The 16,433-nt window shown below is 39.7% G+C and overlaps 1 protein-coding gene across 9 annotated transcripts in view; it reads left to right on the top strand.

The window, feature by feature from the left end:
* Positions 1-16,433, top strand: part of lrrfip2 (leucine rich repeat (in FLII) interacting protein 2) — a 76,243-nt gene that overhangs the window by 46,938 nt on the left and 12,872 nt on the right. For 6 of the 9 annotated variants that reach the window (XM_078397915.1, XM_078397906.1, XM_078397907.1 and 3 more), the window contains 5 exons: positions 3,169-3,198; positions 6,194-6,325; positions 6,507-6,578; positions 9,256-9,426; positions 13,673-13,765. In XM_078397915.1, coding sequence (XP_078254041.1) covers positions 3,169-3,198; positions 6,194-6,325; positions 6,507-6,578; positions 9,256-9,426; positions 13,673-13,765 — 498 coding nt within the window. The remainder of the gene's footprint in view (positions 1-3,168; positions 3,199-6,193; positions 6,326-6,506; positions 6,579-9,255; positions 9,427-13,672; positions 13,766-16,433) is intronic. The other 3 variants (XM_078397910.1, XM_078397912.1, XM_078397914.1) reach the window with 1 other exon arrangement.

Here is a 16,433-nt window from a genome sequence, read left to right on the forward strand (position 1 = left end):
ATTCAAGACTGAACATTGTATACAAAGGATTGGAAAGTGATTTTGGAATAATCTTATTGTTTATGTTTATTACCTTTAATGACTAAACATAGTTATTACACAGAGAATTCTGATGAATGCAGTAACTAATTGATAATGTATTACATGGGAAAATCTTTTTTTTTCATATTGTATTCCTGGATTAAACAAAAGTCATGGGAATTGATAGTTTTTGCTCACTTTCAAAAGAGAAAAACTGTCACAATCAGCGGGACAGGCAGCATCTCTGGAGAGAAGGAATGGGTGACGAATGGGAAACCCAAACTAGTCTGAAGAAGGGTCTCGACCTGAAACGTCACCCATTCCTTCTCTCCAGAGATGCTGCTTGTCCCACTGAGTTACTCAGGCTTTTTGTGTGTATCTTCGGTTTAAATCAACATCTGCAGTTCCTTCTTACACAACTGTCACAATCATAGAGCCATACAGCATGGAAACAGACCTTTCGGGCCAATTTGCCTTTGCTGACCAAATTGCCCCATCTACAATCGTCCCGCTGCCTGCATTTGGCCCATATCCCTCTAAACCTTTCCCATCCATGTACCTGTCCAAATGATTTAGAAGGAGATGGGCCAAACACGGGCAGGTTGAAACTAGTGTAGATCGGCCATCATGGTTGGCATAGGCAAGTTGTGCAGAAGAGCTTGTTTCCAAGTGTATGACTTTATGTCACCAAGGTGGCTGGGATCGAGGACTGTGAGGAAGGCTGACAAAGTATACAATGGGACGGAGAAATGGCAGATGGAGTTTAATCCAAGCAAGTGTGAGGTGTTTCACTTTGGGCAGTCAAATATATGGGGAAAATATATAATATATGGCAGGACCTTTAACAGCATTGATGTACACAGGGATCTTGAGGTCCAAGTCCATAACTCCCTGAAAGTGGCAACACACAAAAATAGTGGTCAAGAAGGCTTATGATATGCTTACGTTTATAGGTAGGGGTAGTGATTATTAGAATTAGGAAGTCATGATGCAGCTCTATAGGACTTTGATTAAGTAGCATTTGGAATATGGTATCCAGTTTTGGTCATGCCATTATATGAAAGATGAGGCGATTTACAATACAATACAATACAATATATCTTTATTGTCATTGTACCCAGGGGTACAACGAGATTGGGAATGCGCCTCCCATACGATGCAATAATTTAAGTAATTAACAGCAACCCAACGAAACGAAACAATTGTAAGTTTTTAGACAGGGTAAAGTGCAAGTTGATCTATGCATTGTGGCCATCCGGCTCAGCAGGACCGGTTCATAGCAGCTATGGCCCTGGGGATGAAGCTGTTCCTGAGTCTGGAGGTGCGGGCGTAGAAGGCCTTGTATCGTCTGCCCGATGGAAGGAGTTCGAACAGACTGTTGCAGGGGTGTGAAGAGTCTTTGTGGATGCTGGTGGCTTTTCTGAGGCATCGTGTGTTGTAGATGCCCTCCAAGTCTGGTAGCTGTGTTCCGATGGCCCTCTGAGCTCTATGGACTACCCGCTGTAGAGCTTTCCTTTCTGCCTCCGTGCAGCTGATGTACCACACAGGGATGCCATGCGTTAGGATGCTCTCTATGGTGCAGCGGTAGAAGGTCGTCAGCACCTGTTGGGGTAGACCAGACTTTTTCAGTGTTCTTAAGTAGAACAGTCATTGTTGTTCCTTCTTGACACAACAATATTTATTTTTATAATACTATTCTGTGCAATATCTTATATTCTGACAAGGTGCAATATCTTATATTCTGATAAGGGTACATACGTAGGCATAGTGTTAATGCATGTGTGAATCTGTGTGTGCACAAAGTGTGTGAACAGTTTTTATTTTTCTCACTCTTTTACTGTTATTTTGTACTCACTGTTATTTTATTGCTATTTTTTTATCTTGTACATTTGAGCTTCGCTCAGGCAGTGCGCCTGAATTTCATTGTATGCACCATTACAATGACAATAAAGAAATTTGATTTGATTTGATTAACTGAATACCCTCCTCTTACATTCATCCTTCCAAAGCCCAACACCTCACACTTGCCTGGACATTTTATATACTTGTATAAACACATTGTATCTACTTCTATCAGGTCACCCCACAACCTCAGGCAATCCAGTGAAAACAACCCAAGTCTGTCAATTTCCAAATCCAGACAAAGTTCTGGTAAACCTGCTTTGCACCTTTTCTAAGATATTGCACAGAATAGTATTATAAAAATAAATATTATAAATGAATATATCAGTATTACACAGGTAGGTATTGTACAGTATAAATATTGTCTATTGGGGTGTGCTTTCAGTGCAGAGTTCAGTGTGGTGATGGCCTTAGAGTAGAAACTGTTTGTTAATCTTGTGGTGTGTGCTTTGATGGCACTTTCCTGAGGGCAGAAGGGCAAACAAGTGACCCATAACCCCTGACTCCCATACTAATCAGGGGACCCATAACCCCTGACTCCCATACTAATCAAGAAACTATCTATCTCTGCCTCAAAAATATCCATTGACTTGGCCTCTTCAGCCTTCTGTGGCAATGAATTTCACAGATTCACGACCCTCTGACTAAAGAAACTCTTCCTCATCTTCCTGAAGGAGTGTCCATTTATTATGAGGCTCTGACCTCTGTTCCTAGACTCTCCCATTAGTGGAAACATCCTCTCTATCCAGGCCTTTTATATTCAGTAAGTTTCAGTCTGGTCCTCCCTGATCCTTCTAAACTCCAGCGAGTAGTGGGCCAGCACCGTGAAACGCTCATCATATGTTAACCCCCACAAGTTGAGGCTGGTAGTATCGCAAAATGTAAACATTTGGACAGGTATGTGGATAGGACATGTTTAGGGGGATATGGGCCAAACGCAGGCAGGTGGTACTTGTGTAGATGGGACATGTTGGCCGGTGTCGGCAAGTTTGGCCGAAGGACCTGTTTCCACACTGTATGAGTATGACTGTTCATCCTGTCTGTGCCTCTCACAATTTTATATACTTCAATCGTCTCCCCCTTAATCTGTGATGTTCCAGAGAAAGACTTCAGAGGAATCTTCATTTTATCTTTGTGTTAAACCTATTTTTCGGGTGTCATTTCATGTAAATTTGGTAGTTTTGATATGATTGTTGTTATGCAATTTTACTGGAGTATTTATATATATTTTTAATTTTTTTACAGTTGGATGAGAAGGCAGAATCATTTTCTCGAGTGAGTAACAATCAGTAAAAGTGATCTCTCTGTTCCATTGATGAGATTGTCAGCTTGTTGCCGTTGGAAAAAATAGTTCATGCTATAAAGATGCCTTAGAGTTATGTTCAAAGTTAACAGAAATTTACAGAAAAATATAGTTTTCTAAAATTAAAACATTGAAAGTGCTTTTAGATAATCAAGGTAATTTTTTTGCACAATTATAATGCATTACATTCAATTGCACCATTTAATAAATAGCATGAAATTGATTTTGGCTGTAGATGATTTATTCTACAATTGTGCGATGCCCACCACTGTTTTCACTCATCAAATCTTTGCCAGATCTCGGCAGATTAATCCCTCCTATTGTGCCCCCTAGACCAACAAATTATTTTTCTCAAGTGTCTGTTTTGAATGATTTAAATAGTTCCATTTCACCAACTGTCTCAAAGAGTTCATGTTTTAATTTAAAAAATTCTGTCCCATCTTTGGCTAAAATTTCAAATCTGTACCCCAGTCTTTGCTCAGCATTGCTTATCATCCATTCTTCCTCTCCTTTCTTTTCTCAACAACTTGTATCCTAGAATACTTTTTAAAGCATGTTTTATTTATTGTACGTGCAACTCACCAGTGTTATTCACCAGACATGTATCCTACTAATCGTTTTTATATTCTTGGAAGTCTCTCCGAGTTTATTGAATCAAAGAAACAGTATGGAAACAGGCCCCTTGGCCCTCCAAGTCAAGGCCAAACTTCAATCATCTGTTTACGCTAATTCTATGTTTTCCCACTTTCGCATCCACTCCCAACACACTTGGGGTAATTTACAAAGGCCAATTAACCTACGAAACTGCCCAATCTCCTTAAATTTTACTTTTTATCCTCTCAAAACTCCCTGATCAGACACTGGTCTCACTCCTGTTAAAGTGTACCATTTTCGTCGTGAGTACATCTCTCCTGCCTAAGAACTTCTCCTAAGAACACAAAAATTTGTGCTCATTAAACAGTGAACTTATAATGTGATCTCACCACCAGTCACATCCTCCCATCTACACTCCTTACCACAATTCCTTGGTCACTCATCCTTTGCACCCAATCCGCCCCTCCCTAGGTACTTTCTCCTGGAACTGCAGGAGATATAACACCAATCCCTATGCCCCCTCCCTTGCTTGATCCTTCGGTTGACAAACATTTTAACTTCCCTCCCTATTCCCATACCAAACTTTCTGTCCTGGGCCGCCGACATGTGATCAGAAGTTGTTGGTAATATTGACTTCTAGGAATTTGAAGCATTCAACCATCTGTACTTTGGCGCCATCAATGCAAACCGGTGTATGTATACTGCCTCGTAACAGTAGATCAACCTTTGCCCTCTCCTGTGTAGGACCCTCTACATATTGCCCAAGGAAGCTTTACTGAACACATTTGACAAATTCCACCCCATCTAAGCCTACGACAGTCGCACTCCATGATGGGAAAGTTAAAATCCCTTATGAGGACACTTTATTTGTCTTGCTGCTGCCTGCAATCCCTTGGCATATTTGCTCTTTTAATCCCCGTTTACTATTTGGGGGCTTTCAGTACACTCCCAACAAGGTGATCATCCCCTTTTTATTTCTCAGCTCCGCTCACATAGACTCACTGGACAAACCATCGGTAATGTCATCTTGGACTTGGGCCATGATATTCTCCTTAATCAATAAAAGAACACCCCTTCCTTTTTAATACCCACCTCTCTCTATCCTGTGGCACCAGTTCCCTGGAATATTCAGCTGCCAGTCCTGTCCAACTCTTAGCCAGATTTCTGTAACGGCCACAATGCCCCAGTTGCATGTACCCATACCCGCCCTGAGTTCATTCACCTAACTCGTTAGCCCTCCCACGTTAATATAAGTACAATTCAATCCAACAGCCTTCCTCTCTCCCTGCCATGCTCCTGCATATTCTGTCCACTGAACTTTCTTTTATCACCATGCACACCAATTTATAGCCTTTCACCTGCCTCGATACTGCAATGGTTCCTGCCTCCTTGCGAATCTAGTTTAAACTCACCATGTAGCACTAGCAAACCTGCCTGCCAGGATATTGGTTCCCTCCAGATCAATTGCAACCTATTCTTCTTCAATTTCAACCTACACGTCATCTCTAACCCAGAAGAGATCCCACCAGCTTACTTCAGCACTTTGTGTTTTACACAAATATATAATATTATGTTGTATTATTTCTTGGAAATTCCTTGTAATTTTGGTTGGTAGCTCTAAGGACAAAGAAACTAGTTGAAATCTGGACAAGTAGTTCGTATCAAATTTATTGGGGGGGAAAAAATCACTCAAAATAAAGAATCTCCTAAGGTTCATTATCTGTATTTATTAATTAAATCAGTCATTTTCTCGGAATCACTATCTATACTTTGCAGTTTTAGATATATTTTAGATCATTCTGTATTATATCTCTGGATTATTGTTCATAACTATTGTTGATTTATCTGTATTGCCCTTCCCATGACTTCAATATATTTTGAAATGATTTATTGTCTAGTTACTGTTCTAATATATAAATAACAGTAATAATGTTGCACACAATTAGAAGCAGCATACAATGTAATTGAGGTAATCTGTGTTTGTTATATTGGATGAGGGATAAATATTACATAAAACTCTTGCATTGATTCGTCATTCTTTGTGCCATCTATATTTTTTACAAAACCTGAGTGGTTTAACATAGAACTAGTGTGAACAGCATGAACTTGGTGGGCTGAAGGGGCTGTTTCTATGCTGTAGCTCTGAACTAATTTGAATATAAAGAATAGGCAGCTCAGATAGGATGTCCATGTTACCATGTGCATTTTTATTCCGTATTCTACTGGTTTGTTCACTGAGCCACAGCTGGCATGACCATTGTCTGATCACAGCTAGGGAATCCGTGTGAAAAATGACCTTCAGGTTATCAGTAGATAAGAATTTGGGAAATCCCAACTATTCATCACTTTCTTTTCTCTTTATTCATTTATTAGCCAGCATCTCGAAATGCTGTTTCAGGCTTGTCAGCGGCCACATTGGCCTCACTTGGGGGACCCTCCTCACGGCGAGGCAGTGGAGATATGAGTAGTATTCTGGATCCAGATGTTTCACTTAGTGAAATGCGGGTAAGGTTTATTAAACTGTAAAAATGCATAGAATTAGTTACTTGTATTTGAATGCGTGTCTATTTAATGCATTATTATAGTGCGTATCTTCTTTCAAAATTATAACATTTTGCAGTTCAGTTCATGTTTTTGCACCCTCCCCCTCCCATTCATCCACTGGCTCGTTCCCTGTGTCCAACAGGATATCTATGAACTTAAGGACCAGATACAAGATGTAGAGGGGCGATACATGCAGGGATTAAAAGAACTTAAGGTATCAGGGCCATGTCCCCGCATGTTTTTTCTGTTTGCTCTGGCTACCTAAATGGGAACGTCTTCTATACCCCTTTAACATGCAAGAGCAGAAATCCTCTGGCATTTGATTAACTTATTTTTAATGACTGCTGGAGAATGTGGATACTTATGGCATGCGTATTTTTTTCTGAATGTAACCGTTACAGCATTTTCAGTTACATGTGTAAATAAAAAAATCATAAATGACATTAATGTTCCCAATCAGCCAATGCAAACAGTAACAATTTAAGAAAGCTATGTGACCTATAAATAGAAAACAATTGTTTAATTCTTGATCTGTGATGTATTTTTGTTTGACTTTCAGCAATTGTTTACAGATATTCCTTGATTTATAAATATTTAATTCATGAATTTTCAATATCATTCCATTGACTCTTTAGGGCATGGGTTCTTGATTTTTTTTAAGTATGATTTTTGTGGAATAGTGCATGTTTAGAGAGAGAGAGAGAGAGAGAGAGAGAGGGAGAGATGAAGTCCTGAAATTCGAAGTTGGAAAGGAAAAGTTTAGAGGAATATGACCCTAACGTGTGCCAGCGTAGATGGGGCATCTTAGTCGACATTGTCAAGTTGGGCCAAAGAGTTTATTTCTGAGCTGCATGACTGACTCAGAATTGGAACTAATGGTACTTATAGCAATAACTAGGCAGCAACCTACAATGTGTTTCTGTTGGGCATTATGTTTTATTCACTGTTTCTGTGCAGACCATAATGATCTTTGTTAGCACAGCTCCAGTCATCAACACTAATGTGTAGTTAAAGGTAAAGCACAACAGAAATGTGTTGGACGCCAGCCTAATCATTTTCCTAATGCAGATTTTTTTTGTTGCATGTTTTCAAACTATACTACTGCACATAAGCAGTAATACTTCCAGGAGTGATATATTTTTTGATCATTTCAAAAAGAGGGGATATTGGGAAATGTGGTCGGGAGGTTGAAGTGAAAATTTCAGTTGCAACTGGAATCAAAAGTAGTTTAAGATTTTTCATCACAGCTAGTTCTTGAAGCAGTCTTTTAACATGCAGATTTCTCCACAAAAGGAAAAAAAACAAAGTTCTGCTTTAAAGTTATTGAATGCTTGGCTGATTAATGGTTGTTTTAGGTGAGATGGGTTATTTTTTTAACTAAGCTATTTGGAAAAGTCAGGATTTTAATCTGAAGAGACTGAAATGTCAAAAACTGGTTGAATTCATGTACAAACTAATCAAAAGTGTGAACTAACATTTTAGTTGATGAGTTTCAAAAGTGGGACTGAGAATATTTGTGGAATATTATTTTTAATTCTGATTGATTTCTATCAATTAAAAATCTGTTTCATCATAGAAATTTAAAGGAGTTCAATTTAATAATCTTTCACTAGACAGCTCTTTATATGTGTGAAATATTATGTACTTTTGCATGGCATGATTATTGGTGAGATATTTTCTCTGACAAAGTTTCAATGTTCCTTCTGTCTAGCAATGATTGCTTATACTAAGTTGTTTCTTTGAAAACTTGGCTGGTCTAAACATGTTATTTGGAGCTAAATATTATTCTTGTGGCTGCAACACCCGATTTTCTAATTTCTGCTTTGTTACTGTCTGCATTCTGCATGTTTTTAATTTTATGCTACCAAAGTTGAAGAAGGTTATAGTTTTGAGTTTTGGTAGATTTAATTAAATATATGTGCAAGTAAAAATACTTCAGGACTTACCTGCAGGAGAAGCAGAAGACAGAGGTGAAAATCCCATTTAAGGATATCACTGAAAATGTAAACTCTAACAGATGGTGAAGGCATGTTAGCTTGCTGTCAACATTGTTATTTTGTTTTACTTGCCTTCTCAGAGTTACTTATTGTAAGCTGTCAAATTCTGCATTTGTATTTTATTAGGAATATGGGAAAATGTGGTCATTGTGGCCTTATAGGTTGATAAATTTCTATAATAACAAATCTTGACTGGGACAAAAATGCATTCAAAGAGGGTGAAGATTGAGGTGGGTCTCTAATATTTACCTAACTGCTAAGAATCCATGAGATACATTTTCAAAACGATTTAATCTGAAGATATTATATGTCCAAATTATGCACTCTTTTCAGTGTTTTGCCAGTATATTCTGTCACTAAGATGCACGGGAACCAAACCTTAGACTTCAGAATCGCAAACTGTTAAGGTTTGGCATGAGCCACCTGTTGGCTGTTTGCCTGGTATAATTTTCACATGCATTTAGGAGTTTAAAATTTGAAGAGAGCAATTGTTTACAAAAGGAAATTGTCTACAACCGTGTTTTTATCCCAAATAAAAACAGTGCTGGAAATTATCATGAAGTCAGGCAGCATTTTGCAGGGAGGCAAATAGAGTTAAAGTTTCAGGTCAGTGTCCCTTCATCAGAACCCTATTGTTTATTATCATTGCATTTATCATAAACGTTCTAATTAAAAACAGGGGGAACAACAGGGGAATTAATTAATGCATGTTGGTTATAGATTTACGATGAAGAAATTATGAGAATCTATCTGACTGTTATTATGTTGGTGTTCCAGCCTACCGCAAAATTGTCAGGTTAACTTTATCTTTATTGCTGCACGTTCCTTTTGTTTTATGGTTGGTTCGAACATCATTCATGCTGTCACTGGAAAATGAATTATTTTAACTTACAGGATTCCTTATCTGAAGTAGAAGAAAAATATAAAAAAGCTATGGTCTCAAATGCACAACTAGATAATGATAAATCAAATCTCATCTACCAAGTGGACACCCTAAAAGATGTAATTGAGGAGATGGAAGAGCAGATGGCCGAACTATATAGAGAGAATGAGGAAAAATCTAAGGTAATTGGTTATGAGCAACTATAGGAGTGGCTGAGAGTTACTGCAGATGCTGCAATCTGATACAAAAAGAGCTGCTGGAGGAAATCAATGGGTGAAGCCATTATCGTTCCCCATTTAATTCTCAAACTAACCCGTTGTCATCAGTCTCCTCCGCTGTCATGTTGAGACCAAACGCAAACTTGAGGAACATCTTATTTTCCGCCTTGATATTCTAATATTCTAACATATGAATTTTCCAATTTCAGGTAACCTGCCCCTCCCCTCCCCAACCACCTGTTATTCAGTTTCTTTCCACCCCCCTCACTTGGTTCCATTTGCCTGTCACCCACACGCTCAACCCAGTAGGTCCCTCTACTGTTCCTATCTGCCCATCATCACTTCCTTATCCAGTTGCACTTATCACCTTCTTTTGTTACCAGCATCCATAATCTGCAACCTTTCATTATCTACAGCCTCTATTGCTTTCCCATCTGCCTATAAATCCCTCTTCACCTGGATTCACAAAACGGTTGCCAGTTTCTCAACTCTTTACACAGGCTCTCTTCCCTTTACAGTCTCAGTCCTAATGCAGACTTGACTCTACCTCCAAAGGTATTGCCTGATCCTCCAAGTTCTTCCAGCACATATTTTTGCTGGGCATTACTGTTCATTTTGCACTTTATTGATCAGGAGATGGAAACAATTGTAATATAACAACTGTGGATGTATTTTTTAACAAATTTAACTGATTTGCCTTTTGCTGCAAGATTCATTCAATTGTCTTTATTCATGGAGATATGTGGTGCTTGAGTGTGGATGTAACCAATTCATCATTAATGAAAACATCAAAAAAACTTGGAGCCACATACTTAGCTGCAATTATCTAAATGTATTCCATTATAAATGTATTCCATTATAATTTTCCAAGGAATGGCATTAAACCTCAGTGGAAGCTGGACCGTGTACAGGGAAGATAAAGCTGGAAAGAATGCAGAGATTTACGAGGATGTTGCCAGGACTTGAGGGCCTGAGCACTAGCAAGAGGCTGGGCAAGCTAGGACATTATTCCTTCAAGTGCAGGAGGCTAAGGCTAATTATTTCCAAGGTGTACAAGATCACGAGGGGAATATATGGGCTAGATGCATTCAGTCTTTTACCCAGAGTAAGGGAATCAAGGACCAGGTGACATAGGCTTAAGGTGAGAGGGGAAAGATTTAATAGAAACCTGAGGAGAAATCTTTTTCACACAGAGGGTGGTGGGTATATGCAAAAAGCTGCCATAGTAGATAATTGAGGCAGGTACTATAACAACATTTAAATGACATTTGAACAGAACATGGATGGGAAAGGTTTAGAGGGATATGTGTCAAACGCAGGCAGGTGGGACTATTGTAGATGAGGCATTTTGGTCACCATGGGCAAATTGGACCAGTGGGCCTATTTCTGTGCTTTGACTATATGACTATGACAGTGATAAATCTGGTTAAGGGATGGTTACTGAAGAGCAGATTAACTTACGTTTTTGCAAGTTAATGAATGATCGTGAAATAGAAGTGTGTACATTTTTTTTAAAATTCGGAATTTTAAAAAAAATCAGAAAGAAGAAAGGATAAATTATAATAAAACAGAAAATACTCAGCTGGTCAAGTAGCATATATGGGGAAAGAAAGAGATACCTTTCAGGTTGATCGTTTTTCACGTTCCAATAAAAAACCACCAGCCTGTAATGTTAATTATTTTTCTCTCTTAACATACTTGTCGGCCTACCTGCATCTCTAAAAATCTGTTTTTAAATTTCACATTTCCACACTTTTTGTTTTCAATAAATAATAAGCGCAGTTTTTCACAGCACACTATGTGTGTTTCAGGATGTCCCAAAGCACTTGTATCAATTATCTTACAGTTTTTGAATAGAGTATCGTTTTCTGCATGTAGTTATTCGATGAACTTGAGCTAGCAGGGGAAAGTTTAGTGGAGATGTGCGAGGTAACTTTCTTTTTACACAGAGTGGTGAGATTCTGGAAAGCGAAGCCAGGAGTGGTGGTGTAGGCAAATACGATAGTGGCATTTATGAGGCTTTTAGATCGGCACATGGAAGTGTGAGGAATATGGGATATAGATCATGTACAGACAGGTGAGATCGGTTTACCTTGGCATCAAGTCCAACACAAACATTGTGGGCTGAAAAGGCCATTCCTGTGCTGAACTGTTTTATGTTCTATGCCAGGGGTGGCCAAACTTGCTTAATGTAAGAGCCACATACGATAAAGTTCAGATGTTTGAGAGCCGCAAGACATGAACAAAAGAGCCGCAAGACATGAACTTAAATATTTTTACTAACCGAACATTAAACTTACGTTTTATTCCAATGGGGTCTCAATTCATACCCAGTAAATAATTATAAAGCTTGACATTTTTTCTTATTTACCTTTTATATTAACTGTGATGAAAAAAGGAGCTCAGACAACATATTTCCACGAGCCGCATATTAAAGGTCAAAGAGACGCATGTAGCTCACGAGCAGCGGTTTGGCCACCCCTGTTCTATGCCTATGTTATTGAGTCATAGAACCATACAGCGTGGAAGCAGGCCCTTTGATCCAACCTGCTCCCATCGACCAACATGCAGAATCTACACTAGTCCCACCTATCATATCATCATATCATATATCTACAGCCGGAAACAGGCCTTTTCGGCCCTCCAAGTCCTGCTTACATTTGGCCCATATCCTTCTAAACCTATCCCATCCATTTGCCTGTCCAAATGTTTTTTAAACATTGTGATGGTATCTGCCTCAACTACCTCTTTTGGCAGCTTGTTGCACCCCCTTTTTATAAAAAAAAGAAAGTTGCCCTTCTGGTACCCATAAAATCTTTCTCCCTTCACCTTAATCCTATGTGCATTTACCCCCTCTAATCCCCTCATGATTTTATGCACCTCTATAAGATTATCTTTCATCCTCCTGTGCTTCAAGGAATAGAGTCCTAGCCTGCTCAACTTCTCCCTTTCGCTCGGACCCTCGATTCCTGGTGACATTCATCGTAAATTTTCTCTGTACACTTTCCAGTTGACCAATATCTTTTCTTTAACAGGGTGACCAAAACTGAACACAATACTTGAAATGTGGCCTCACCCATGCCTTATATACCTGTAACGTAACCTCCTGACCTTTGACTGATGAAAGCCAATGTGCCGAACGCCGCCTTGACCACCGTGCCCAACTGATCAGGATCCTTCTGCAATTTTCGATAACCATCTTTGCTATCTACAAGGCCACCCACTTTCATGTCATCTGCAAACTTGCTAATCATGCCTTGTACATTCTCAGCCAAATCATTAATATAAACCACAGACAGCAAAGGGCCCAGCACTGATCCCTGAGACACATAGAACAGAATAGCACAGGAATATGCTGCCAAGGTAATCTCCTCTGTCTGCATGTATTCCATGTCCCTCCATTCCCTGCACATCCATGAGCCCATGTAAAAGCCCTTTAAATACCACTGTCATATCTCCTTCCACCACCACTGCTGGCAGCATGTACCAGGCATCTGCACACTCTTGGGAAAAAAAACCTTACCATTCTTGGTAAAAGGTTCTGACTGTCTTCCCTATCTGTGCCTCTCAGAATTTTATATACTTCTACCAGGCTTCCTCTCAACCTCTAAAACAATCTAAGTTTGTCCAAGATCGACACAAAAAGCTGGAGTAACTTTGCGGGTCAGACAGCATCTCTGGAAAAAAGGAATAGGTGAGGTTTTGGGTTGAGACCCATCTTCACACTGAGAGTCAGGGGAAAGGAAAACAAGAGTCATAGACGGTGATATTGGTGATATAGAATAAATGAATGAAAGATATGCAAAAAAGTAACAATGATAAAGGTAACAGGCCATTTTTAGCAGTGGGCTCTGTGAAAACGAGTTTTGGACAATGAAACTCACCAGGACAACATTGACACTAGTACAATGACTAGGGTGGGGGATGGGTGGAGAGAGAGGGGATGCAAGGGTTATTTGAAGTTAGAAAAATCAATATTCACACTGCTGTGTTGTAAGCCCAAAAATTGTGCTCATATACATATCGTGTTGCTGGTGTTGATTCTTTACACTGGCAAGAACTCAACAGGAAAGGGAGGAAGTTGAAGATTAGGGGAAAAAACAAGAACTTGTGTTATCTGGCTCCTCGCAATGTAATTTCACCATCAAAATATTATAAATCAGGAATAGATTTTTATAAAAACTATATTTAAACTGATTCTCTTTGTTAGGAACTGGAACGACAGAAACATATGTACCACGTGTCACAACATAAAGTAGAAGAATTAAAAGAAGGTATTCGGCAAAGAGATGAACTTATAGAGGTATGTCGAAGACTAAGGATTGTTCTGGATATTGATAATTTATCCGACAATTATTTTCATTATGTAGGTCTTTTGGAAATTTGGTAGATGCTATCTTGCGTCTAACTGTCACTTGTTACACTGCAAAAGGTGTTACAGTTTTTAATTGTATGTGGGACGATGTGTTATTTTGAGGTGTTTTGTTTCATCATATGGACTGAAGGACCAGTTGCCATGTGGTAACAACGTGGTATGAAGTATTCAGTTTGAATCTTCGGACTTGTGATAAGAAAGTTTTTTTCCAAGTTAAGAACAGAGTAATATGGATGAGGCCAATAACTCAATTGAATATTCACTACGTACACATGCCCGAAACTGAAATGAATATCAATGGAATCATTAAAATTCAGACAGGCATTGATTTTTGGTACATAAATCTATTACATTTTTGGAACCTTCAGGGTAAAATTTCTTGAATTTCAATACTTAGCTGTTCTCAACTTTAGCCAGAGGAATCTCAAGCTGACATAATAATTACATTCTGGATGACTAATATCTACGGAAATCTAAGTATATCAATGGTACTTTATTGTGTCATGTACGTAGATATTCTTCGTTTTGCACACAATTTAGTAAAATCATACAGACGCACAGTCATATGTAAATACAAAAGTGCAATGATTGTGGTGTAAGAACAATAGACTTCACCAAAGCAATACACAGAGTCGCCACATTTCTGGCGCCACCTTGTTTCTTTCACGTTTAAAGTTTTTAAAAGTATAGAGTCTTATCTTGGCCTTAAAGACTCGATGTACAGATGGCGGCACTGGTTTGAAGTTGTAGGGGTTGGCCTGGCCTGGCAATAATGTCGATGTCGTCTTCCACTCCATGCTGCTGCAGGCCATGCTCAATCTGTGTGTTCATCTGACGTCTGCTGTGCCACCAGCGGTGCCTGATCCACGAGATCCTGACGCTGTTGCAGAGTGTTCAGCAGCCCATTCCACCGACACCTTGAACCGCGAATGCACTGTCCCCTCACCTCCTGCAGCCGCCACATCCTCTGTGTGCTAGGATGCCTCCCGCAGCTGACCTTGGAACCTCCAGAGTGCCTCTGAGGGCATGGGGGATTAGCCCACAACCCGCTCACTGCTACCGATCCTTTCCTCTGTTTGTCCACATACACTCCTCTCAATTTTGTATTTATGTATTTCGCACAATTATATATGTTGTTAACAAAGTCTCAATTAGTTGCATTTTAAATAGCTTTAGTAATGAGTTGTCCTCAAGTAAGCTGAACAACCATTTGTGTCTAGATCTATAATTACATTTTACTTAGGAACCTCATTACTTTGTAAGAATTGGGGGAAAAATGGAAAAAAAGTTTGTTCATCAACATTAACGCTGGCTGCGTGGGTGAGTGAAACTTGGCAGCTCTAGAACAAGCTGATAGCCAACAATGATGGTTTAGTTTAGTTTGGAGTGATACAGTGGGGAATCAGGCCCTTCAGCCCACTGAGTCTATGCTGACCAGAAATGACCAGCACTAATTCTATCCTACACACTAGGGACAATTTACAGAAGCCAATTAACCTACAAACCTGCACGTCTTTGGATAGCAGGCCCATTGTTTCTGCCTGCCACTGCCCCACTGAACACATCTCTAAATACCTTGATTATATATTGTCCTCCCTTGTCCAGCTCCCGACCTACATCCCAGACACCTCACATGCTGTACAACACTTCACTAGCTTTCAATTCCTAGTTCCCCATCATCTCATCTTTACCATGGGTGACTAGTTTCTTTACACCTCCATTCCCCACCAGGAAGGTTTTGCACCCTCCGAGACTTAATTAGTTCCTCACAACTAACAACTTCCTGGTGGAACTTGTCTTCATCATCAACAACTTCTCTTTTGACTTCTCTCACTTTCTTCATCAAAGGTGTATCCATGGGCACTCGCATGGGCCCCAGGTATGCCTGCAGTTTTGTTGTTACATTGAACAGTCCTTGTTCAAACGTGCCCCGGCATCAACCCCAACCCTTTCTTTGCTACATCGATGACTCCAAACGGCTGCTTCCTGCATCCGTGCAGAACTCAGTTCATCACCTTTCCACCAACTTCCCTCAAATTCACTTGGACTATCCCTGATGCTTCTACCCCCTCCCTCTCTCCATCACAGGAGATTGATTATTGACTGATGCTAACTATAAATCCATTAACTTCCACAGTTATCTTCACACTTTCTCCTACCCTGCTTCTTGCAAGGATACCATCCCTTACTCTCAATTGCTCTGTCTTCACTGCATTTGCTGCCAAGACGAGGCTTTCCACTTTAGGACATCTGAGATTTCCTCTCTTCAGTAAACATACTCCGTTGTGGACACATCCCACACCCATATCTCCTCTGTTCCCTGCAGTTCTGCCATCGCTCCCCCTTTCCCCAGATGGAACAAGGATAAGGTTCCTTTGACCCTCACCTTTCACCCAACTAGCAGAGATCCAGGGATCTCTTCCGTGAGATAGAAGGCTGCATACACCTCTCCAAACCTCTTCTATTTCACTTGGTGCTCACGACGTGGCTTCCATTACGTCAGCGAGACCAAGCGTAGACTAAACAAAATTTTCACCAAGCACGTGCTCTGTCCACCAAGGCACTCTGTATTTCCTGATTGCTCATCAATTTAACC

Source organism: Rhinoraja longicauda, chromosome 4, assembly GCF_053455715.1.
Source record: "Rhinoraja longicauda isolate Sanriku21f chromosome 4, sRhiLon1.1, whole genome shotgun sequence".
NCBI lineage: Eukaryota > Metazoa > Chordata > Chondrichthyes > Rajiformes > Arhynchobatidae > Rhinoraja > Rhinoraja longicauda.